At 41.0% G+C, this 27,266-nt stretch overlaps 1 protein-coding gene across 1 annotated transcript in view; it reads right to left on the bottom strand.

Moving 5' to 3' along the window:
• The window catches only part of PLXNA2 (plexin A2), a 311,859-nt gene that overhangs the window by 249,609 nt on the left and 34,984 nt on the right, over positions 1 to 27,266 (bottom strand). The window contains 2 exon segments of the mRNA XM_051998464.1: positions 11,964 to 12,146; positions 20,776 to 22,042. Of these exon segments, the coding sequence (XP_051854424.1) occupies positions 11,964 to 12,146; positions 20,776 to 21,963 (1,371 nt within the window). The 5' untranslated portion in view covers positions 21,964 to 22,042.

Here is a 27,266-nt window from a genome sequence, read left to right as displayed (position 1 = left end):
TCTGTCTCTCTTTCTCTCTCTCTGTCTCTCTCTCTCTGTCTCTCTCTGTCTCTGTCTCTCTTTGTCTCTCTCTGTTTCTGTCTCTGTCTCTGGGTCTCTCTCTCTGTCTCTGTCTGTGTCTCTCTCTGTCTCTGTCTGTCTGTCTGTCTCTCTCTCTCTGTCTCCCTCTCCTGAAGGCTAACTCCCATCATAAGGAATGCCTTGCGCAACAGAATTCTAAATGCTGTGAAATCAGTGAATTGAAAACTCTACTAGCTCAAGTCTAGTTTCTGCAGAGCGATGCTTAGACCCCAGAGAGCTGGTAGGTAATCTGTCCTTCTAAGAGCAGATGGCAAGGTCACCCACATAATCCTGACCCTGTTGACCAGAAAGGCCTCCTCTATTCTTCAGGGAGCCTCTAAGTCTTCCTGGTTTCTTCTCCATGGCCTTCCTTTTCTCCAGAGCTGGCACCTTTCTCACAGGTGAAGAAAAAGATGATGTGAGAACCTGCACTAGCTTCTTGTTGTTGCTGCTGCTGTTTGCCTTCCTGGGTTAGGTGGGGACATACAGCTGGCAACATCAGTTTCTGAATTAGGAAACAAATGCTAGCAGAAAAGGATGAGGGGGGGGGGGGCAGGTGAAAAAGTCCCAAACAGTTTTGGCTTCAGTCAGGGCTCCACAGGACTTTTTCTGATGCTTACAGTGAGGGTGGGGTGGGGAACAGAGGTTCAAAAAGGGTGGACTTTCAGGCCTTGACTTCCTATATTCAATTGTATATCCCTAGTACCTGTTTGTACAGACTTCTACTTTTCCGTGGGGGAAGGGTGGGATGCATGACAAGCAGGAATAAGAGGAGTAAAGTGTAAGGGAAATGTAATTTATTCTGATCATCTTCCATTAGACATTTCTCAATGCTTCATCATAGATCTCTAGGTTTATGTACTAGGGACTGCCTGACTTTGTAAAACCATTCTATTTAAAACTGGTAGTAATGTCTGAGATCATCTAGTCTCACACCCTAATTTTACAGGTGAAGAATCTGAGACCTAGAAAAGAGGAGGTGATTTTTCTGAGCAAGAAGTCGACACGGTGGGCAATTGCACTCGAATTTTTTTGACTACCACTATAATGAGCTTTCTGCTGAATTTTCTGTGCTGACCTAAGTCTTGCAGTACAAATTTGGATACCTTTGTTGATTAACTTTTCTGGGTCTCAGGTTCTCTATCCACAACAGGAGGAGAAAAATCCCAACTCTATTTTATATTCCAGGAAAAATGAGGAATAGAAACTGGAGGGATATGAATTCCTTATAAGAAAAGTAAATACTAAAATGAAAATTCAGGTGATTTACAAAACGGATCCCCCTTTCACAGATGAGCAAACTGAAGCCCAAAATGGTCAGAGCACTCATCCGTTATTGTATTATCAGGGTCATTACGTCTCATACCTTAAAAAATTATAGTCAGCTAGGTGATGCAATATACAGGATATTGGATTTTTGGCCAGGAAGACTTGAGTTTCAATCCTGTTTCAGATACTTCATTTAGCCTTTCTCAGCCTCAGTTCCCTTAGCTATAAAATGGGAAATCATAATAGTAACATTTATGCCCCAGGGTGGTTGTGAGGATCAAAGAAGAGGATATTTGTAGACTGCTTTTAAAATTTTAAAGCATTGTAGAAATGCTAGTTACTAATATTTTAGAGATGTGATTACTGTTATTATGGGGGGAATGAGGTTTCCTTCACATCTTCCTTAGATAATTCTGCAGTGTTCCAGTAGTGGAATAGAACCTTGCCTTTATCCCTGATGCCCTCAGAGGGGAGTCCCGGCTCACTGCTTGCTGCTAATTGGACACCGAGGGTCTGCCTCTGATGGTGACTAATGCAACTGGAGCCTGAAGTCCCACTGGGTTAGATGAATTAGGGTCAGATGGTCCAGTCTTTTAAATATCCTTTCCCATGACTCAGGCCTGGGAGGATGGCTTTTCTTCACGTTACCCAATCTCTGCATCCATGTGGCTGAGGAAGTTGCTCTGGCTACATTAGCACCTTGGGGAAACTGAAACTCACTAAAGCCATCAGCCCATAAGTTGGCCACTAAGAAATTGCTCTGGGTATTACTCTGGGGAGAGGCAATTCTAGGATTTGGGGAAAGGGTAGGAACAGGTGTTTCAGCTTAGATTTAACCCTCATATATTTCTGAACTTGATACTATGCCTGGGAGTAGTAGATCTATCTCCCCATTAGGGAAGTTGGGGGTGGTGGAGAAAAAAGCATCACTTCAGATGAATAAAGATTTGGATTCCATTTCTTTTTCCATGGTTGGCCAGCTATGTGACCCTACCAAATCGGTTAACTTCTTTGGGACTCATTCGCCTCATGTCAGTGAACTGCCCAAAGGCATGGGATTTGAGCCCATTTTCTCTCTCTTGAGGTCTCCTTCTGAAATGGGAAAGGCTGAAAGGAAGGAAGTTGCTATTTTCAAGGGTAAAAGGAGCTTCTCCCAGCTCCTTGAGCAGCCCTTCCAACTGGCAAGTCATCTAGAGGAAACTGAAAATCAGTGTCACAGAGTCACAGGAGCTCAGAGTTGGAAGGAGCCTTTAGTCAAATAGTTCAACTCAGACCTGAATAAGACCCCTTTCTATAGTACCCTTTATAAGTGACTATTGAGCCTGCCTCAGTTTAAAGAAACCCAATGAGGCTGTCCTCCACCGCCTAAGGCTGTCCTTGTCCTCCTGAGATGGTTTGTCCTTCAGAATACATATTTTGTGTTTATTTGAGTTTTAGGCAACTCAAATTGTTACCAAGTTTTTATTTTATTTTATTTTTTTGCTGGGGCAATTGAGGTTAAGTGACTTGCTCAGGGTCACACAGCCAGGAAGTATTAAGTGTCTGAGGCCAAATTTGAACTCAGGTCCTCCTGACTTCGGGACTGGTGCTCTCTCCACTGTACCGCCTAGCTGCCCCCAACAAATCCAAGTTTTTCTTGTAGTAGTGAGCTAAAATCTAACTTGTTTAATATGCATTTATTAAGTACCTTCCATGTGCTAGGCACTGAACTAAGTGCTAGGGATACAAAAGGAAGCAAAAAATTTGTCTCTGCTTCTAAAAGTTCATAAGCTAATGGAGGAGACAATAATCAAACAACCATGCACAAACAAGCTAATTACAGGATAAATGGAACAAAATCAGCAAAGGACACTACATTTTGTTTTGCCCTCTGAGGCCAAGCAGTTAGAAAAACTCAATGAGCCAAAAACAGGCAGCCCTGAAGTCTAAATTTTCTCTGGGATTTTTTGGGTTGCTAAGAATAGACCATAAATAGATGGTCCAGTTCCTCATACTTGGGACTTAGAGGAGAGCTGAGTCTGAAAGCCTCTCTCACAAGAATTGTAAAAAATGAAAATGGGAGAGATAGCAGCCAGTGTGCTGTAATGAAATCAGTCCTGGACTTGAGTCAGAATTGCTGAGGAACCTCAGTTTCCTTATTTGTAAAAATAAGGATAATTTGCATCACCCACCTTATAACATTGTGATGACAATCAAACATTATGAACATTAGAGAGCTTTGTAAGCCTTAAAATGTCTATGTATATAGACATTTTTTCCCTTGAATTTACCCTATGTGGCTTCATTGGGGTAGGTACTTTCCAGGGAGGAAGATTCTATATAGATCCATCCATACCTACTCTTAGGTTGTTGCCCAGTTTCTGTAAGCACTCTGGGGCAGATCCGGGGAGAACTAGCTCTGCAACTCAACACTGTTCCCCCAAACTTCTCCGGGACACAGCCATATTGGGGATAGGAAGGGGTAGGGCTTTGGGTTTCCTTTTCCCCGCGGAGGATCACATAACTAGCATTTTTCTGAGGCAGAACTAGAGTTCAAGTTCCCAGTCAGAAATCCATCCGCCGTGTCACTGCCTATTATTAGTGATGATAATGATAAACCCATCATTATGAAGACTATCAAGAAGTAGGACTATCTAATGGAAAGATTAATGGGCCTGGAGTCTGGGGTTGCTGAGTGGAAGACTGGCTTTGCATGTTAAGCTCTGTAGTCTTGGACAAGTCATTTTTCTCCAGGACTAGTTTCTATACCTCTGAGGGAGGGGGCGGGGATAATATCCAAGGCCCTTTCAGCTCCCAAACCCATGATCCTGGGCTGCATGGGAATTGTTCTTAGACACCTTGCCAAGGCAGAAGGAGATACTTGGAACCTGAGTAACCTAGGCATCCCGTCCCTACACCTGTTAGGGGAGTGTGGAGGATGGTGGGGGGGCGCCGGGAAGGAGGTCCTACTCCTCTGCTGACCAAATCAGCCTTCACTTGCTCTCCGAAGCCCAGCTCTTTAGACCCAAGAGGCCTATAAACGAACAAAACAAACAGCGAGATTGCTGGCAGGAACCTGGGCAGGCAGCCAAACTCATTACCAGGGATGCAGCGATGTGCTCCCGGTGTCTCTAGCCCACTCCCTCTTGGCTGCGGGCGTGGGTGGGAGTGGGGTGTAAAAAGGGGGCTTGAAGGGGAAACCTAGACCCCTGCCTTCCTCTCCGCAGTGTGTCTGGGTATCCTGGAGAAGGCTGGGGGAGCGGCGCAGGGACACACAGTTAATTCCAGCTCACAGAAGCTGACCCGGAGCCTTCACTATTTACAGAATCAAGAGTTCACACCAAGAGAGGAATGAATCATTTCCACAGAGGGGGAATGAGTCGCTATTGTTTGGGCTGGCTGGCTGAGAAGATGGCATGTTTCTCAGCTCTGTATCCAACTCAGCCTTCCTTCCGGCTCAGCAGCCACTCCCTTACCTCATGATGGAGCCAAGCAGCAGGTTGGAAATTTGTCTGTGTGCCCAATTGTGGTGAGTGGGAAGAGGGACAAATAAGCACTTATTAATCACCTACTTGTGCCAGGTACTGTGTGCTAAGTAGCTTTAAGGGAAGGTAGGGACTACTGTCACCCCTATTTTACAGATGAGGAAACTGAGGTCGACAGAGATGTATAGGGAAAGAAGGAAAGGAATGACATGTGACTTGGATTCAGGGATTATTCTTTGCTTCTTTTTGCACTCCCAGCACTTAGCACAGTGCCTGATACATTATAGATGCTTTATAAATGTTTAGTGATTTATTGATAAATCTCTTATTCTATCATGGGTGTCCCATGTGATCTTAGGCCAGTCACAAAATCTTTCTGGGTCTCAGTTTTCCTAATCTGAGAAATGGGCAATAATAAATTGATATAAGAGGAACATGGGAAGAAGGAAACAGGCAGCTTGAACATCTCATGGTCAAAGATCAAATCCTGAACAGTGAGTCTAGGACTTGGGAAAGTTAATATTCTCTGTTTAGGTGGGAGGTTGAAGGCAACACATAAACTGAAAACTCACATTTTCTGGAGCTTTACTCAATAAATTGTTTGTGAGATTACAAAGGGGAGAATAATAGCATCGTGACATCAGTCCTTCCTGTGAGCCAGGGACCGGAGACCTTGTGTTGGTTTGTTCCTTGGGGAAAGGCAGAAAGAATTTTCCTCAGGAATTTCACAGGCATCTCGGTCATGGTTAACTAATGGGAAAGGGGACGTTGCCAAGAGTCTAGTGGCTCCCCTTATATGCTTTCAAAGGGCAAAGCCTGTGAATTTACAAAAATGCCCCAGGGGACCTTCGGGTGGTTAGTCACAACACAGAATCCTACAAACAAAGGCTCTGGGATGGTGGTAGTTCTAGAGCAGAAATTGACCTCAGAGGCCATCTGGTTGAATCCCCACATTTTATAGATAAAGAAAATCAAGCCTGGGGTCAGACAAATGGCACGATTTGAACCCAGCTACCTCTGACTCTGGAGGAAGATCCCAGGGTTCCTTCTGTTATATCCATCACGAAGTCAGCATCTCATTCCCATGTCATTAACTCTAACCCGAGTGGTCCAAGGAGACTTCCACTTTTAAGACCTTTTTAACCACGTCCCCAATCTCTATAAAAACCCAGATTATAGAAGAACCTTTCTGTTTTCAAAATTTCATCAATGACATTAAAAATAATTTTTTTCTTTCTGCATGTCTCTAAGATATCTTGCCTAACAGTGTTCACATCTATGTTGGAATCATCTTTGCTATTCTTTGCAAAGAAGCCTTACTAATGGGAAATAGTAATATTTGACGGAGGGCATGCAGATGACACAGGGGCTAGAACACCAGGTTCTATGATGAAAGACTCATCTTCTGAGTTTAAATCTGGCCTCAGACATTTATAAGCTGTGTGACTCTGTCAAGTCACTTCACTGTGTTTACCTCAGTTTCCCCATCTATAAAATCAGCTGTAAAATGGCAACCCACTCCAGCAGAGGAGGAGGAAGAAGAAGAAAAAGAAGGAGAAGGAGAAGAGGGGGGAAAAAGAAAGAAGGAAATCAGCTATAAAATGGCAACCCACTCCAGCAGAGGAAGAGGAGGAAGAAGAAAAAGAAGGTGAAAAAGGGGGGGGGGAAGAAAGAAGGAAAAGAAGGAAGGAAGGAGAAGGAGAAAGAGAAGAGGAAAAGTAGTTAGAATTTATAAAACATTGCTATATATGTTATCTCATATGATCCTATTAAGGAGGTAGGTGTTATTCTTATCTTCACTTTATAGATGAGGAAACTGAGGCAATAGGGATTAAATGCCTTTCCTAGAGTTATCTAGATAATAAACATCTGAGGAGGGATTTGAACTTGGATCTTTATGATTCAAAATCTAGCACTCTATCTCTACACACCATTTAGGTAACCTCCCTAAGGTCAAATAGTTCCCAATCTGGGATTGTCAGAGATAAAAATCAAAGCCAGGCCTCCATAGGGTATCACCCCATCTACCATACATTCTGCTTCTCTAGAAATTCTACCACGTGTTCCCAGGGTCAGAGGTCCAGTTAGAAGTGGAGGGACCTTAGAAGCCTTCAGTTCCTCTTTTAACTTTCTTCTGTTAGAGACCAGCCAAATCACACTCAGAGACTTATCAGAATGTGTCTAAGTACACACAGGTAATAAGAGAAAGAGACAGGACCCAGGTTCTCTGATTCCAAATATCCAACTCAGTATTCACAGAGTATGGACCTTTAGACCAGAAGTCAACCCAATCTGCCACAAAGCCACAAAAATCTCCCAGGAGCCCTAACCAGATGAAAATGTAATTGAGAAGTGTTTAACAAAATAAATAAAAACCCAATACAACATAAATAATGTTAATGTGTGGTTCTCCAGAGTCAATATGTGGTCATTGGGATTGTGTTTCCATTTCAGCTAATTACTTTATGCCAGGGGACCATCGAGGAGCAATAAAGGTAATCATGGAATTCCAATTCTAGCCCTGCCTCTCACTAGGTCTATGAGCTTGGGCAAGTCATTTGACCTCAATAAATCTCAGTTTCCTCATGTATAAAATGAGAGGTCTAGATGGCCTCTAGGTTCTCTTCCAACTCCATCTATACCTAAACCTATATAGATACATATAATTTTAATATATTTACATATACAAATTTTATATATACATATAAATTATATATATATATACATATACATATTTATATTTTTTTGCAGAAAATAACCGTGGGAGATTTATTAAAGTTTATTTTCTCTGTAGATGGCTTCTAGGTCTACACACACACACTAATCCTTGGAGATTTAGAAGTTTATTTATTCTATATTCCTTGCAAGAAGTGGAAGCCTCTTGAAGGCTGGAATCATTTCGCTTTTTGTCTTTATCCCAAATCCCTCTGAAATATAGCAGGTGTTTAACGAATTCTGAATAAAGGAACGAATTCAACTGAAGAACAAATGGCCACCTGTTGGGGATTTGGAGAGGAAGATTCTCCTAGGGGGATGATGATATCAAAGGATCCTTCATCCCTTCTCAGATGTCACACCGTGAAGCTCATGCTCTCAAACTACCTGCAGCAGCTAGACTTTTCCCAGTGCTTTTTGGAATTCATGAGCAGAGTGGGATGATGCTGCCCAATCCCCCACCCTGACTTGGTCACCCCTAGAGATGGCCTATTTCTATGGGTCAGGGGTGGGGCGGGCTGACAGCTGCAGGCCCAGTAAGGGAAGAAATGAGGGCTAACACCTTCTGCTCTCCTCCCCCACCCCCGTCTATTTTCTTCTTTATTTTCCTTTCCATGTTGAAAGAGTTGTGGGGCCGGGACCAGAGAAGCATTTCCTGGGGACATTCCAGGGCTTCCTGAAAGGCTGCTTCATTGGAGGGATGAGGTGGGAGTAGGAGCGGGGGCAGTTACTGGGTAGGGTGAGGAATTAGCTTGGGGTTTCAGAGCCCTAAAGCTCCCTGGAAGGTAGATGTGGAAGCAGAGGGCCCAAGAGGTGAGTGACACACTCACAAACAGCCGGCCTTGCGGAGGGCAGCCAGCTTACGTGTCTGAAAGTGCCTCCCGGGCTGCGGTTTCCTCTGCCCCACCCTTGAACCCTCTGACTTGCCTCTACATATTGGGGCCATATTTTCTACAGAGTCAGCTAAACATGTCCAAGAAGAGCATTGGTTTGGAAAGATGCCTTAAAAGAAAGAACTTTGTGTTTCAAAAAAGCAAACAGATAGTGGGCAGTTTAGGACCAGGGTGGCCAAATTCTTCTACTCTGGATTAATCTACTGATGCATTTAGATCTAGCACTGGAAAGGACTTTAGAGTCCAGTCTCCTTATTTTAGAGATGAGGAAACAAGCCCAGGAAAGGAAAGTGACTGGTCCACAAGCAAACAAGTTAGCTGGGTCTCAAATTCAAGTCCATTTTCAGTACTCTTTTCACTGCATCCCGAGCAGGGAACTGCACCCATAGCAGGAAACACACTGACAGCTTAGTTGATTAAATACTATTATACGTCCCAGAATGGGATACCATTTGGTATAACAATTGGTCCCACCCATTGACATTAGTAGAAAAAGCACCAGATGGAGGGTTAGGACATTTGGGTTCGAGTCTTGCTTGTATGACTTGCATGACAAATGACTTCGCTTTACTGAACCTTAGTTTCCTCATTTGCAAGATGAATAGTTTAATCTAAATGAGGGGTTCTTAACCCAGGGTCCATGAAAGTTCTTATTTTTAATTTTGATAACTGTATTTCTTGGTTTCCTTTGTAATCTGATGCATTTAAAAACATTATTCTGAAAAGGGGTCCATAGGTTTCATCAGACTGCCAAAGGGTCCGTTGCATAGAACAGGAGAAGATCCCCTGAGAGAGATGATCCAGGCTTCTATGGTTCTAAGATTCTTTGAAGTCTTTCCTCTGGAAAGAAGGCTGCTCTGTGCTAGGAAAACAGCTTTAGCTGTCAGATTCCAGAGAAGAGAGCAGGAGGCGTATTTCCATGCATATCTAAAGGAAACAAGGCCAGGATGGGGAGGGCCAGCACCTGGACTGGACAGAGAAAGGGTTAAAGAGAGCTCTCTGGTGACATGGGAACTGGACAAGATCGGGAACATTCATTGCCTTCGTGCCAGACTCCTATCTGTTTTCTCACTCCTTCCTGGCAGCTTGACTGGGATTCTGCTAGAGGCTCCCGCCTGCCTGCCTTCCCTCTCCGGGTTCCTTCCCCCTCCCACCCACCTTCCCAAATCCTTTCCCTTCTAAGGCCCTCAGCTGAGGCATGAGGAGGTCAGCCTAGAAGAGGGAGACGAAGGAAGGTCTCCACTGAGGCTGTCAGTGGCAGGTGGTGGGGAGGGGTCTGGAGGAGGAAGGATTAAGCTGGAACTAGAAAGAATGCTGCTCCTATAATCCCACATAATGAATGAGATTGTGCTCCTGCTCCCAGCCCTAAATGCTTGACAAGCAGGTACAAGCTGTTGGCTTTAGCCCGCCTCGAGAGTGGCCCCCTTGGCTGCCAGAGTCAGGCAGCCTGAACCCTCCAGCTGGTGATGTCATGGCCAGGGAAAGCTGCTCACCAGACTGCCGGCTACCCAAGCTCCCAGGGCAGAGCTGAGGGTTCGTCCAGCTGGTGAAGGAAAAGTGGGAACTCCAGGTGGCACAGTCATGCACCCTGGCTTAGTGCTGTACCCGCAACCACACCCTGACCTTGGCGGGTTAGAGATTGTTATTACGAGTTTTAGTAATAATAACAAGGATAATAGTAATGATGATAGATGAGAAAATGAGATGATAATAATTGACTTATTTTATTCTACTCTTCTTCATAGGATAATTATCTAGAGCTAGAAGGAACTTCAGGAAATATCTAGTCCAACTTTTTATTTGAGGAGACTAAGATCTAAAAAGGCTGTGCCCTGTCCAAATTCAAATAGAGATTTAACGACACTCTGCATGACAAATTGGACTACTCTCCATATCCCATTTTCATCCTACATTTTCCAACCTCCAAACCTTTTCTTCTGCTGTCCCCCTCTGCCTGGAATACAGTCACAACTTCTATTTCTCCTTAGGTTGAAGTTTCTCCCACACTTCAAGGTTCATTCAAACGATATCCCCTCCCTTAAATGTTTCTTCTCTGACCTCTCCCATCTTCCCTTCCCTAAAGAGAAAACTATCTCTTCTACAAGTTTCTCTTAACACTTTACCTGAACCCCATCTTTGCCCTTATCACAGTTATTTATTTATTTGTCCTTCCCTCCAGCATCCCATCAAATTGTATATTCACTGAAGGTAGTCATTGTGTGTTTTTGATCCTGTTAATCTCTAGTTTCTAGTATCACAGTTATTTACCTTCCAGCACCCCATCAAACTATATGGTCACCAAAGATAGGAACTGTGTTTTCTTGATCTTGTTAATTTCTAGTATCTAATATCTGGAACCTTAAGAAATGTTTGTTGAACTGAATCAGATTTATATAATGCAAAAGATTTACAAAACACTTCCTCACAATAACTTGCAGTAGTATAATTGGTGATGATGATAATAACTACTAACATTACACATGGCCTTAAATTTTACAAACTTTACACACCTTACCTAATTTTATTCTCATAATGACTCTGCAAATTAAAGTTATTATTATTCCATTTTACAGTTGAGGAAATTGAGACTCAGTGAAGTGATGTGGCTGTCTATGGCATGTTGATTTGAGCTTTGTTGATTCCTATGTCTCCATTCTTTTAAAAGCCCTACACAGCCCAAATTAGTTTCTCTGCATCCATGCAAGTACTCACTGCCCCCCACCCCCCAAACAGACAAACAAACAACTTATGATTAATAAATTTAGTATTCTACTATCTAGACCAATTAGAGGTAAGGGATCATGGTTTGAACAAATCAAAACCAGATCATACAAAAATTGTTCCTATTTGGTGTTCATTTCTGTTTGATTTTAGTCTCCCAACTTATAAGAAGTTTTATAAGAACCTTTGTAGTTTAGGGAAGGAATAAAATGAGTTTTCATTCCTTTTATTCCCACCACCTGATGGTTTGTTCAACATTTTTGCCAAAGATTTGACTGAAGGTATAGATTGCATGCTTATTCAATTTGTGGATGCCATGAAGTTGGAACAGATCACTGATATATTGTATGACACAATCAAGATTTTTTCCAATGTCTCAACAAGTTGGAATAGCGAACTAACAAGATAATGGCAGACAGGTGTGGGACATTGCATATTATAGATTTTTTTGTTGTTGATGATGCATTTTGCTGAGTTTTTTTCACCTCTTTTAAAAAAAGTTCTTTGTTATAAGAGATTGCTCTCTGGAAGGGGGGAGGGAAAGGAATTCAAGGGAGAAAATTTAGATGATGTAAAATAAAAGCTATTGATAAAAATATAATTAAAACAAGAACAAGATAATGGCAAGAGGAGGTAGAGGGTGGAGGCATACTAGTTGGCAGAGGAAGCTAGCCCAAGGTTTTAAAAAGCTCTGGATAATCCACAGATTGTATCCTTTCCTCCCCCAACCCCCTGAAATGTCTACAGTTAGATCCTTTCATATTACTCTTTCAGAAAATCCTGGTGTCAGTATCTTGTGCCAAATCCCACCATGACACCTGAAGAGCATTAAAATGCCTACCTTCTTCAGCTTGCCACTCTTGGTGCCCACAAAGACCACACTGTAGCCATTGTAGACATAGGAGGCTACTGATGTCATTCGGTCCCTGCTGGTGGTGAAGAGGGTGAGCCCTTCCACAGGAGTAGAGCCCCCCAAAGGCTGGTTGATGTCCAAGCCACAGAAGTTGTCATCTATGGGAACCGGCTGGAAAAGAAGGAAGGGACAATCATGAGTAAAAATGAGGACAGAAAATGGTCATTTTCCTCAAGCCTGAGATGCTGGACATACTCAGAGTTACCATTATAGGCAATGAAGCCCCATGGAGACAGACTGTCCATCCTCTATTATCTGAAAATGATAGGTGCTTATAATATTTTTTTGATAGATTGAAAAATTAAGAAGTATTCATTAATCCACAGAGAGATTTCACAGGATCCTAAAATAGTCTTCTAAAAGGTACCCAAGAAGTGATTTCTTAGATGAAAGGGCTAGTCTAGATGATTTCTGAGATTCTTTTCAGCTTTAAATCTATGTTCTTATGAATAAAATTCTCTGCCTTTCATTCAACTTTATCACTAAGTCACTTTGGGGGAGGGGATTAGTGGCTGCTTATAAAGTTGAAATACTAGCTTAGAATCTTCTATGGTCTAAATTCACGATGATCTGGGTCCTTTTTAGATCCCATCTGAAATACTACCTCCTTCAATAACAGTCTTTTTCCAGAGACCTCATATATCAATCAAAGGATAAATCAGCGAACAAAAATCTTTGCTTTGTAACTCTCCAAAGCAATTATTACATATTATTGTTTCTTAGGCTCATCTATTTTGCTGTTATCCTTCTATTAGACTGCAAGTCTGTTGAAGACAGGGTCTTTACCTTATTTAAATTTTGTATCTGCACCAGAATTTAGCATAATGCTATACACATAGTAGGTGCTTCATCGAAAAAAAATGTTGCATTGTATAATATCAGAGGCCTCCTATGGGTTCTAAGTCCAGTGATTCTCTTCTTTCTTCCCCCACCTCTGTCATTGGAATTTTTCTGTCATCAGAAAGTGTTAGTATGTGGTCTCTCTATCTTTAAAGGACAGAGAACTTCTGGTCATTTTTCTTCCTGACTTCTATATTCTTATATGTGCAATCAGTCAACAGGTATCTAACATTTATTATGTATCAGCCATTGTGCCACATTCTAGGGACAAAGAAAGGTTAAAAACAAACAAATAAACAAGCAAAAACCCCCAAACAGCTCCTGCCTTAGAGTTTACATTCTAAAGGAGGAGACATGTAAATAACTAGATATGTACAGAATTTATATAGTCTATGTGGAAGGAAATCTTAGGGGCAAAAGCATTTAGCATGTGTGTGTATGTGGGGGGGACAGGGATGGTTTCCTGAAGAAGGTGAGATTTGAGCTGGATCACGTAGAAAAATAGTCAGTGATGAGGCAGTTATACATCAGGACTATTCCAGATATAAGGGAGAGAAAGGAGATGGAATCTTGTCTTCAAAGAGCAGCTAGAAGGCCAGTATCGCTGAATCACAGAATGTAATAAGACTGGAAAGGTAAGAAGGGATCTTGTTATTAAATTTAAATGCCAAACAAAGGAGTTTATATTTGATCCTGGAGGCAGTAAGGGGTCACTGGAGTTTATTGAGTGAATGGAGGAATGAAATGCTCATAGCGACTCATTAGAAAAAAATCACTTTGACAGCTGAATAGAGGATGTACTAGGTCAGAGGTGCTAGCAAAACTTCAATTTCAGTCTGAACTAGATTAAATTATAATTGTGAATTGTTCGGCAAAATACATAAAAATATAATACAATAGACATGATGCTAATTTGTGGTTTTCTTATATGTGGTTGTCAATATGTGCCCCATAAAGATCCCTTTCTATATGAGTTTGATTCCACTAGATTAGATTAAGGAGAGATTTGAGGGAAACTAGTTAGAAGACTATTATAATGATCATGTGATTCCTTCTATAGAAGAATTCTTGGGTCAGCTGGGGGACATAAAGTGGATAAAGTGGCAGGTCTAAAGTCTGGAAGATCTGAGTTAAAATCTGGCCTCAGATATTTCCTAGTTGTGTGATCCTGAACAAGTCACTTAGTGTCAGTCTGCCTCAGTTTCCTCATCTGTAAAATGGGGATAGTAATAGCATCTACTTTCCAGGATTGTTGTAAGAATCAAAATAAGATAATAGTTGTAAAGCCCTTGGTATCGTGTACTAACACATAAATGTTAACTATTATTATTATTGAGGTGATGATCTTAAACATCCTCAATCTTCTTTCATGTCTTTCACTTTTTAAGGGCAATGGATGGGGGCATTAGGGTGAAAGATCACATATTTCTGTCCTGATAATTTTGGTAGCAAGGCACTACTAATCTCTTTGGATCTTAACAATCTGTGTTCAAATCCTGTCTCTGACACTTAATGTGTGATCTTATGGAGTCATCTAACTTCCCTGGGTTTCGGCCTCCTTATGTGTAAAATGAGAGGTTGGAATCATTTTCTGTGACTTCTGGAAGCTCTATAGCTATATCCTTGTTTATAAAATGAAGAAATCCGACTAACTAGATACTGGCTCATATTTATGTACCACTTTGAATTTAACAAAGTTTTTTCTTCACAACAATCCAGTGAAAAAGATAGTACAAGGACTTCCTTCCATAAATAAGGAAATTGAGGTTCAGAGAAAAGTTAAATGACTTGCCCAGTGATACCCAGCATCTATGAATTGGAGATAGAACTTGAATTCTAGTCTTTGGCCTCCAAGATTTGTTTGATTTTATTCTACTAAACTGCCTCAAGACCATGGGTTTTAACTTGGGGTCCATTAACTTGTTTTTAAAAATATTTTGATAACTGGATTTTACTATAACAGGTTTCCTTGTAATTCTATGTATTTTATTTGATGCTTTTCATGGGCTTCACCAGACTGACAGAGGATCCAGAACGGAGTTAAGAATTCTGGCTCTAGATGATCTTTCCAACTTTAAAATGTTATGATTCCATGATTCAATCTGCTAGACTGAACGCTTTTTGAAGGAAGAGGTAACATTTATTTCTATACTCCATCTAACACATCCCCTTCCCCAATTCCTACTACGAAGTAACACGCACAGGGTAGGAGCTCTATAAGCTATAACAGGTACTCAGTTGGTACTTGATGGCTGATCACTGCTAAGTTCTCTTGGAGAAAGGCATTAGGACTGTGGACCAGAGAAATAGCACTAAATTCTCCCTTAGAGGCTCCTTCCTGGTACGGAAATGAGTCTTATCCAAATTGAGGGGGAAGGAAATGACTATTGTGGGAAGCATAGAAAGCACTAGAGGAACCTCCGCCCCCCCACAGACATCCTACCCTCAGCAGGGAAGAGTTATCTTTTGAACCCTGTGAAGCAGCCTGGGGTGTGTAGTGGAAAAAGCCTAGGTGTGAGATGAGAAGGTTGGGATAATATCCTGGATCTGCCATTTAACTTCTCAGGTGATCACAGCTTCACCTTCTTCATACATTTCATACAGGGCTAGTATAATGGTCACCTGAGATTTTGTACTAAAAGCACTTTGAGAACCAGAATACATTATAGAAATGTCACTTACTGTTATTACTACTGCTTCTGCTATTGGGTTTATGATCCCCTGTCTTTGATGACACAACTAGCTGGTGCACTGATCAGGGTACTGGTCCTGGAGTCAAAAAGACCTGAATTCAAATCTTGCCTTGAATTCTTATTAACTGTATGGTCCTAGGTAAGTTATATAATCTCAGGCTATTTCTTCTTTGTTACACACACCCCTCTCCATCTCCCTTCTTCTGGTCTGTGGGAGGCAGTATAGTTGGATCTAAACTTCCTAATCTAAATCAGTTCCTCCCTTGACTTCCTTTACTGACTCTGGGGCTGGACACCAGAAGACATAAAAGCCATATTTCATTCAGTGAACATTTATTAAGTACTTACTATATGCAAAACACTGGGCTGTGTGCCGGGAATACAAATACCTATGGTCTTACAAACCTGTCAATTCTCTTTCTACATAGGCTCCTTTATTCATTATATCATCCCTTCTCACTGAGACGACTTCAATTCTGTTTTGAGTCTGTCCCTGCTCCAATCCAGCCTTCAGACAGATGCCTGAGTAATACTAATGTACCTCTTGAATCACACTGTTCCCCAATTCAAAAATCTTTAGCTGTTCTCCATTGTCTATTGAATAAAGTATAAACTCCTGATTCTGGCTTTCAAGATTCTTCACCATCTGGCTCCTACCCATCTCTCATAATACTCTCCCTCCTACGGCTTATGTTCCAGACAAATTATACTCAATTTCATCCCCAGTTCTTGTCTTGCCATCTATAACCTCTGGGCCTTCCCTCTCCCCTGGAATGGATTCCTCTTTAAGTCCATTAATATCTACATGCATGCATGCACACACACATTTATGTATGTATATACTATGTATACATGTGAATATGTATATATGAATATGTATACTACATAGTGTGATATGTGTATATATACACATGTGTATGTTTGTATATGTGTAGCATGCATATAAATTATGTGTGTTTATATAGAATAAATCACATAAATTTCATACAAATATAGTACTAAAAGTTTTAGTGCATTTCAAGGTTGTGGAAGCTTTGACCTGCACTAAGACTTTTGGAACACCTGTGTATACATGTGCATTCACCTAATACATACACATACAATACACACATAAATGCCCACATTCATGCCCATATTCATGTCTGTAAATACACACACACACACACATATCCATAGTATGGATATATAATATAGTATATACATATCTATATCTATACTATATATATATATATTTTATGTATGTATGTACGTATGTATTCCTAATATTTAGCACTCCTGAGCCTCCTTGCACATAACAAGTACTTAATAAAATGTTTGTTGAATGAATACTTATCTCTATGGAGAGTCCTTTTAGACCTAAGTTTTATCCAGGTGTCTCATCGTGGCTGGGTTATTTCTTGGCTTTTCAAAAGTTCTGGCCCTGGAGGGCAGGTCCATTCAAGATGTCAAGGTTTCCAGTATGGCCCAATAAGGAATTTTCAGGACCATCCCCTAGCTAAGTTCAGAGCCAAGATTGTCTGGGTTATTTTGGTCACAGAGACTAGAGTAGATCATCCCCTAATTCAAACTTTCCAAAAGAACTGTAGGGAGACAGCCTGTAGGGAATGCCCTCAAGCACACACATAACAGTGAAATCACAGATCTTTAATGTATCAGGGAACATCTAGGTAGAGTTACATAATTAGCATGCAGTGGATACAATAAATCAATGAGCAGCTAGATGGCACAGTGGATAGAGCACTGGGCCTAGAGTCAGGAAGATCTGATTCTTAAGTAGCCTCAGACACTTATTAGCTAGTCAAGTCACTTAACTCTGTTTGCCTCAGTTTCCTTATCTGTAAATAAACTGGAAAAGAAATGGCAAACTACTTCAATATCATTGCTAAGAAAACCCCAAATGGGGTCTGACTGAATAACAACAACAATAACAACACAAATAGTTTCCTAACAGACATTGCCTGTTTCTCCTGCTTTCTCTGCCATGTTTCCTCCACAGTCCCAGTGAGGGGACTTATCCCAAGGTGAGGGGGCAAGAAAACATTGCTCTCTGAAGCTCAAGCTTGGAACCAGCTTCCCCTGCAAGCTGAGCACCACTTCAGGACTTGTGTTCCAAGTTGTTGGTGTCCAAACCCCTAAATCAAACCTGAGCCTGGTGATGGTCTATTTACTCCTCTAGAAAATGGAGAAATTGGACTGGAAGAATCTCTGAGCTCTCTTTCTGTCTCTAAGACCTTGTGTTCCAAGCATCATCCTAGGCCTTGTAGTGGGATTCCCTCCCTGTTCCAGTTTTCCTTTAGTCAAATAGTCCTAGTCTTAAAGTAAAGGAAATCAGGGGAGTGAAAGAGAAAGGGGTAAAGGGCCCACCAATTTGACTTGCCTACAGCAATAAGCTTTAAGTCATATGACCTTGGTTTGAGTGATAAGATCTGAAGTTGGAAATGCTCTTAGAAATTAAGTAAGTTAGAGGGCAGTGCACAGGTAAGGTGCAGTAGACAGCACTGGCCCTGAAATCAGGAGGACCTGAGTTCAAAATTGGTTTCAGACGTTTTTAACACTTACTAGTTGTGTGACTCTGGGCAAGTCATTTAAACCCAATTGCTTCAAAGGGGGGAAAAAAGAAGAAGAAGAAATTAAGTGATTTGCCTCAAATTCAGAGCAAGGATTTAAATGTAGGCCCTATGACCCCCACTTAATGGATCTTTTGAAGTACCTCCCACTCTTGTTTTCTTCCTCTATCACCTACTAGTTTAGTGAGCTTGCACAAATTGCTTCCCTTTTTGCCTCAGTTTCTTCATCTGTCAAATGAGAATAATAATACCTATCAGTATTATTTTTATTTCACAGAGTTGTTGTGAGGGTTGAAGCAGTGAATGGATATGAAAACACTTTATGAGTCACTGTATGGCAGTACAAGTTAAAAGGCATTTGTTTATTATTCTAGTTATTTCTATCATTATGGGGAGCCCCCCCCTTGCTGTCTCCCCTCATCTCCTGTGTCCTTATTCTCCTTATGTAATAAGTCTGGGCCTGTCTCCATGTCTCCCTGCAGCAAGATAGGAGCAGAGAAGGGTGTCCATTTCCTTTCTCCTTTGGCTCAGGAGCAAGGCAGGAATTTGCAGCTTCCTCCTGACAAGGTTCCCTCCTGCTCTGTGGAAACACCCTCTGAGCCACTCAAGGGAGAATTAACCCTAATATTTCCCTTCAGTCTTCCTGTATATATTTTTTTCTCTTCTCTTCTCATTTTCCACTCTGACTCCAGCCCAGCTCATCTCAATCTCCTTTATTAATAGAAGCAATGCTTACCTACCCCTAATACTAGACTATTTTATGAGAAAGAGGAGGAAGTTTCTTCTGGTAGCATGGAGAAGGCATGCTACGTACTTGGTTTTGGCTTTTTCTTAAAGTTATAGATCTTGGGGCAAAACTAAGGACTTAGTGGAATGAGAACAAACCAGCTCAGATCAAAGGAACCCTCCCACCCCCATCAGTATTGAGTGATGGCTCAAGTCAGGGCAGCTTACTAATCTTGGGAAGATCAGGTCAAGTTCCTAGGTTACTCTAAATTTGTTGATATATTTTCTTTTCCTTTTGTTTTTAGTAAGCCATACTATACCCAGATTGCTTTCTATCCGACCAAGCTTTGGGCTGCATATTATAGCCTACAGCCTACGGCATCCTGTCATTTCCTTTATAATGCCTGTGTTGCCCATCTGTCAAGGGAAACTCATGCTCATACCATTGGTATATGTTTTAACTGCTATTTTAGTAGAAAACTTGAAAAAAGATTTGCTGTCTTGATTTATAGCATGGTTGCGCCAATCTGCCCTGGCAGTGGAATTAATAATGCTTCATTTAGATCCCAGCTTCTTAAACTGTGGTTCATGACCCCATATGGATTCTCATAACTGAATGTGGGATCATGAAATTATACTTTATTATCAGTAAATGTTTGATTTGTATACCTAGTTTTATACTGAGGTCATATAAAAATTTCTTGGGTGAAAAAGAATCTTGAATGGAAAAAGTTTAAGAAGCCCTGCTTTAGAGCATGTCTAGTTCTATAGTTGGTTTAGTTAGCTACCAAATAGGTTTTAAGGATAAAGCACAGAACTGATATAATTATTAAGGGTAGCATCGTTTGGTAGAATGATTTTTCAGATTTTCATGAGTGAGAACCAAGAAATGTGATTTCTGGTCCTGCCTCTATTTCCAGCTAGTTAGAAATCTCAGTTTCCCCTTCTTTTAAAAAAATGGGCTTTCATTATATAATTTCTGGTTCTTGTTCATTTCAATTCAACCAGCATTTATGCAGGACTTGTTATAGAAAAAGGCATAGTATTAGATGCTGGACATACAAAGATAAAAATACAAAGATTAAAAAAAAAGGTCCTTCATATTTTTAATTGTTTAATTATGAAGGTGTAGTGGAAAGAACACAGGATATGGAGTTAGAAGACCAAGGTTAGAGATCTGGCTTGAACTCCAACTCATACTTAGGTAAATCATTTAATATATCAGTCTCACTTTTCTCATCTGTAAAATGGTTAAAAAATAATAGTACCTACTTTGCATGGCTGATTTAAAGATTAAATAAAACACCACATATAAAGTGCTTTGCAAACCTTAAAGTGATATATAAAGATCAGTTGTTATTATTGTTGTTACCAAAATCATTATTACTATTGATTGAGCCAGATTAGGATTTAGAACTGGAGAGATTTTAAAAATTCTCTGGTTTCTAAAACCTCAGTTTATCTTTGAGAAAACTTAGTTTCAGAGAAATATAATGTTTTAACCCCAGATCTCTGTTTTCCTCCTTTGGGAGACAATCTGGGAGACTTGTAGAATTTCACACATGTAGTAAGTGTGAGATTAGAACTCAGGTCCTCGACTCTAGGACTGGTGCTCTATCCACTGTATCACCTATCTGCTTCTAATCCAGGTCTTCTTGATTCTAGGTTCAGCACGTTAATCATTACACTACACTGCCTTTCAAGAAATGTTCATTGAATCATGTCTATATAAAAAGTACTATGCTCACAGACAATACACTAGCAACATGATTCTTGGAATCTAGTGCTTTTCAGAGCCTTGGAGATACATAGACTTGATGAGAAGAGTATGAGAAGATTAACAGTGAAGACAAATGGGAAATTCCCAGAGCTCAGAAAATCCAACCTAGAGAAGGGAGCTGATAGAGTCCTTACCGCCTTGGTGCATTGGACATCTTTCCCCAGCAGCCAGTTGAGCTCCAGGTTGCCCTCCCCCTGATAGCAGGATTGTAAACGTTCCTTGATCTGGGTATTAATGGCCCGGATGGGGAAGGCACAGAGGGCCGAATCATCAGGAGGGTGGTGATACTGCTTCTGTCCCTTGGAGAAGATGGCAAAGAGGACGTCATCCTGGCTGCTGATGTTCAAAGCCCTGGCCAGAGAATCTCCAGGTTTTGAGAGGTAGGCAGCCTGTAGAAGGCGGTACTCCACCCCCGCCCGAGTACAGCCGAAGGGCAATGAGACGTAGGAATGGAACTTGGGGTCATTCTTGCAGAGCCGCACAATGCGGGAGGTATAGAAGAGGTCACCTGCCGAATTGATGGCAACACCTTCCGGAGTCTCGGGTTGAACGGTGAGGAAATAGACAAAGCCACCGCTGGCAAAACCATAAATGTAGAAAATGTCGAAGTGCGAGACCAAGGCCAGGGTGTCCGAGGGGATCTTGATGAGAGAGGAAACAAAGTCGCTGTGTAACTCGTAATCCAGCATAGCCGAGGACTCGGGGTCGCGGGGAAGCTTGCGGCTGGAGAGGGTGGGGAAGTAGTCCTGTTTGCCGTCCACCGCCGTGCCGATGAAGAGCTTGCCGTCTTCTCCCTCCGAGCGCACAATCACTCCGTACATGGTACCTGTCTTATTTACGCTCGATAAATAGTGCTCTTTCTTATGGGACGGCTCCACAAGGATGAAGAGGTCATCTAGGCGGAGTAACTTGCAGACACCTTGGTATAGGCTCCCGCAGGCCAGCAGGCGGTTTTCTGAGTAGTCAATGATGAGCAGCTTGTTAACATTGTTGGTGAGGGTGAGCACCTCACTGCAGGGCTGGACAATGAGGGGTGGGTAGCAGGACTTGTTGTCCTCCTCTGGCCCTGTCTTATGGGCCACCTGGATAGTCAAGTTGCCGGATAGTTTATAGACCCGGTTGATGGCCCCCACATATACTGCACCTGTACCTCTGTGCACAGTCAAGTGGTTGAAGGTCCAGTCTCTGTTCTCAGAGTGGAAGGTGCTGAATGGAGCTGTGCCAGCTGTCAGGGGTAAGAGCAGTACCCACACCACTGAGAACAGAACCAATGGCCAGTCATATGAGTTTGGGACCCGAGGCCAAGGTCTCTTTTGTTCCATTCTGAGGGGGCTAGGGAGAGGAGACAGGTTCTCCAAGTCCTGGTTTATCCCACACTCCAAGGGTTAGACTCACATGGTTCTGGAAAACATAAAGCAGAGATGGTCAGATGCAAGTAAGCTTTGGAGAGATGTTAAAAGAGAACTGTATAGTGAACAGAGAACTGGCATTGGAGCTTCAAAAACTTGGGTTCAGTACAGCCCCCAACACGTACTGGTTATGTGACCCTGTGCAAGATAATTATCCTCCCAGTGCTTTAGGCAACTCAGTAGGATAATAAAGGGAAGTAAAAAGTGCAATCTACTATTATCTCTTCCATAACACAAGGGTTAGGAGAGTGGTACCCCACGATCTGAAAAATCTGCACAAATTTTTTTAGTCCTTCCTTCCTTACAGAGGTCTGATTTTTTTTAGTTTTCTTTTATAGGGTATTCACAGTATCTTACTGTGAAATTTGGGTTAAATATGTGGTTATAGTCTATATGTAGGTCAATGTTAGGTAAAAATACTTTTTCTGTGTTGTTTGCTGGCCTTCATGTGTCATCCGAAGCTTCCTCAAAACTCCCCCAAAATTCACCTTTAATTTCTTATGTCTACCTGAAGTATATCAAAGCCATGAGGGGGAATATTATGATATGGAAAGGATAACTGTAATTTAGTAGAAGGTGGTTCCTCCCTCAGGAGTCCACTACCTCAATGAAATCACAGGTCTGGTCACTATCCTGTTAGGGAAAACATAAAGCAGAAATGTTTTAGAGAGGGAGAGAATTATCATCCTTAAATTATCTCCAATTCTGCATAGATTCTTAGGAATTCCTTCTCCTTTTCCACCCTTTAATATTTCTAACTGTAATAATGAATAGATTATCAATTCTTAGGATCACCCAAACAATCCTGGAATGTCTCCCAAGACCTATTTTTATGATGAAAATTTTTTTCCCCATTATTATCCCCCAAAAGCCTAACTGGGGAAATAGAGGACCATATTGAAGTTAAATGTCTTGTTCAAGATCACATAGCTGGTTAGTAACAAAGTTAAAACTAGATCCTTACTCCCAAGGTAGATCATAGGGTCCTCCCATTCTAAGATCCATACTCTAAACATCTCATTCAAATCAAAACCAATAAAGACTTCTTCAGAACATATTTCAAACTCAACTTCATTTCTTTATTTTAGATTATAATAGCTCATATTGATATTATGCTTTAAGATTTAAAAATCTCCTTACATAGATTATTTCATTTATTTTATTATTACTCTTTTTTTATAGATAAGGAAATAGAAGCTAGCTAAGAGGGGCTAGATGAGCTGCCCAGCGTCACACAACAAATAAGGCCTTGAAGCAGGATTAAAACTTTTTTTTTTTCCTGACAAGATGATACCTCTCATAGTAACTCTTATTTACATAGCACTTTTAAAAAAAAAAATTATTTTATTTTAGGCTTGCCCAGGGTCACACAGCTAGGAAGTGTCTGAGGCAGATTTGAATTCAGGTTCTGACTCCAGGGTTAGTGTTCTAATCTATCTACTCCTCCTCTATAATATGAGATGTGCCTACTATATGGTCCCTAAAGTTCCTTCTCCCTTTACATCCAGATCTAATCTTTCTGTAAAAAGTTACCCATAGACTTGGCCTACATGAATAATTTCAGCTCCCATTTCCCCTCATCCTTCTCTTTTGAAGACCAAATAATCCCTGTTCTTTAACCTCACAGGCAGGCACATTATCAGTAAGAAAGTCATTGTGCTTTTCCAGTTGAGTTAGGTTGGGCTAATGGCCCGAAAGTGCCACTCAGAAGGAGGAAGGGCCCCAGGAAAGCAGGCTTGCTGATTCCTCATCCATTTGGACAAGGGAAGTCCAGTCACCCCCAGCAAGCTGCTTAATTCTGTATCTCGGCATTAAAGGCTGCTCAGGCTTTTGCTAATGGAAATAGTTTTCTGGGTCATGTTCACTCAACCACACCACACCCCGTGGACACCGCAGGGTAGAGAGAAGCGGGGGGAATAGAGGTTTGTGGGTCACTCCTACTTCAGGCATTACTTGACTATTCATTTGTGAAATAACAACAATAAGAACCACAATTTCCATTCGACTGCCCTTTAAGGTTACTATCTATGTAACTTTAGATTAAAAAAAAATTAACCTCAGTTTCCTCATCTGTAAAGTGAAGATCTTGGACTACATGACATTTGAGATTTCTTCCAGTCCCTGTATATAAGATGCAGAAGTTTTATAAACTGCTTATCTTACAGCAACATTGCAGGTAGTCTAAATCAGGGGACCAACAAATAGCCTAAGCATAGAACTCAATCCAGATTGAAATATAATCATAGATATTTATTAAATTTATCAAAATGTGAATAATTAACTTCATAAATAAAAATACAATAGAACAAAAATCATGTTAATGTGATTTTCTAAGTCAATTTGTGACCTATAGGAATTCTTATGGATGGTTTAATGGCTCTCATTTTCATTTGAGTCTAAATGTTATTATATTTACTTTCCATAGAAGAGGAGAACTGAGGAATGATGGTAGAAAGAGTTTTGAATTTGGAAGTAGAGGGTTAAAATCTTCAATTCTTTCATTTTTTGCTTATGTGAACTTAGGAAAATCACACAATATCTTGAGGCCTTTGCTATAAAAGATGGGGATTGGATTTGATTATCCCTGAGTTCCTTCCACTGTAAGTTACATTTATTTCAACAAATACTTGTTGTTGTTATTCAGTTACTTTCAACTCTTCATGACTTCATTTGGGGTTTTCTTAGCAAATATACTGAAGTGCTTTGCCATTTCCTTCTCCAGCCATTTGACAGATGAGGAAACTGAGGCAAATGACTTATTACACACACACACACATACACACACACACAAATGACAAGGTCACACAGTAAGTGTCTGAAGCTGGATTTGAACTCAGGTCCTCCTGATGCCAGGGCTGGTGCTCTATGTACCTCATACTCTAGTCGCCCTCAGCAAATATTTATCAAGTGCCTATTTTCTGTAGAATCTTGTGCCAGATAAAGAGGGAAACAGGAGGTTTAGGTAGCATGCAGTGCCGTCTCTAAGGAGTTTACTTATCGTCTAGAGACAAACACGTGTAAGTAGAACAGAAAGACTTACATGATAAATACGTGAAAAAGTTGTGAAACAAATGCTGTGAGAAGTTTGAGAGGGAAGATCCAGAGGAATCAGAGAAGATTTTATAGAGAAGGTGACAACTGAATTGGGTTTTGAAAGAGCTATAAACAGTCAATGATGGGGTTGGGGGTATTTTAGACAAAGAGAAATAAGAATAATGAGAGTGCAGACTAAAATATGGGAGAGTTGTTGTTCAGTCATGTCTGACTCTTCATGACCTCATTTGGAATTCTCTTGGCAAAGATACTGGAATGGTTTGCCATTTCCTTCTCTGGCTCATTTTACAGATGAGGAAATTGAAGAAATAGGGGTAAGTGACTTGCTCAGGATCACACAACTAGTAAGTGCAATTTTAAACAGGTCCTTCTGAATCCAGCCCCAGTGCTCTATGTACTCTGCCCCCTAATACTGCAACACAATTTATGGAAAGAATCAATAAGTATGAAAAGGTCAAATAGTTCTAGGGAGCCTTGAATGCAGGCAAAGAAACATAAACTTTAATTGGGAGGCAATCAGGGGTACTTTGGATATTATTTATCCTCCGTAAGCCTCTGTTTCTTCATCTGTAAGATGAAGGGATTAGGTTGGACTAGGTAGGTCTAGTTCTTCGTCTATGACCTCATGCCTTTGAATTTTGGCTGACTAGTAATCTGCTTTAGAATTGAGAGAAAGCTGTGGTGTATGCATCGGGCTTGTAAACATCCAAGTGGAAAGTGGAAATCTCATTCAAACACTGTTCTCCAAGTCGCCTGAACCCTGCCCCATCCGGCTTGGCCAGGTTATAATTAGAACAGGACACACTGCCTTAGGCTTCACAGCATTCCTTGCCTTCTCAAACCTCCTCCAGTTCTTTCTTCTGAACCTTAGTTTCTAGCCTGACAGCAGTGCCTCCCTGTCTGAGGCAGAGTCCCTGAGAAAGGACCCACATACCTTGGGGCAGAGTCACCCTAAATACTCACTGGGGTGAGTCATGAGGTCCCAGAGGATCCCCCAGGGTGAGCCATGGACTGACCTCAGATCCTTCTGCCCCAGCCCTTCCGGCTCCACGCACACCGGCAAAGCCTTCCTTCCCACTGGAGCTCCCAACAAGAGCTCCCCTCTGGAAGCCAGAGGGTATTTTTAGCTGCTTTCCGGGGCTGGTAGAAAGACTCAGATTCCAAGGGAAGGAAATTAATTCAAGATAATCCTATGATTTTCAGAGACTCACCTAATCCTCCAGCTAGAGAAGCACCTGGGAGCACTTTATTGCCTTTCATCTCCCACTCCCACTACACCTTTGGATAGAGAAATGTCCTCTTCCAATAGAAAGGGTATCAAAGAATCATTTAAACCCAATTTCTGATACTTGCTAGCTGTATAAACGCGGGCAAGTATGTCCATCTCTCTGTGCCTTGATTTCCTTAACTGTAAAATAGGAATAACAAACTTGCTAAGGTTGTTGAGAGGTTCAAAGGAGATACTTATAAATATTTATAAATTTGTTTCCAAACCTTGCTAAGAAGATAAAAGGGGATATTTGTAAATTTGTTTCCAAATCTTGTTGAGAGGATCAAAGGGGATATTTGTAAATATTTGTACATTTGTTTCTAAACCTTAGTAGCTAACATTTATACAGTGCTTTAAGGTTTGTGATACACTTAACAAATATTTCATTTTATCTTTACAACAACTCTGGAAAGCAGATGCTATTATGATCCTCATGTTTACAGTATGAGGAAACTGTGAAAGCAGACAAAGGTTAAGTAGCATGTCCAGGATCCAACAGTAGTAAATGTCTATGGACCAAACTTGAATTTGGTTCTTCCTGACTCAATGTCCAAAGTTCTGTCTTAGTTATCTAGCTGGCCCATGTGTTATATGAATGCTAACTATTAATTTTGTTCTTATTTGCTCAGGTAATTATTGTGAAGCTCAAATAGATTGTAATGTCTATAAAGTGAAGTGTGAACTTTAAAAACTATCTAATTGGTTTCCTTATCTCAAGTTTCTTTTCCCTCGGACCTTCCCAAGCCCCAAGCCAATAGTGATTTTCCTAAAACTAGCTCTGATCTTTACTCAATAAACTCCTGTTTATTATATGGCTCCCTATTAGCTCCAGGATCAAATAAATGTTTAGTTTTAGTTTTATTTTGGCATTTTGAACAACTGATTGTAAGTC

This window comes from Antechinus flavipes, chromosome 4 (genome assembly GCF_016432865.1).
Source record: "Antechinus flavipes isolate AdamAnt ecotype Samford, QLD, Australia chromosome 4, AdamAnt_v2, whole genome shotgun sequence".
NCBI classification, from domain to species: Eukaryota; Metazoa; Chordata; class Mammalia; order Dasyuromorphia; family Dasyuridae; genus Antechinus; species Antechinus flavipes.
This window is presented reverse-complemented; position numbering and strand designations above follow the sequence as displayed.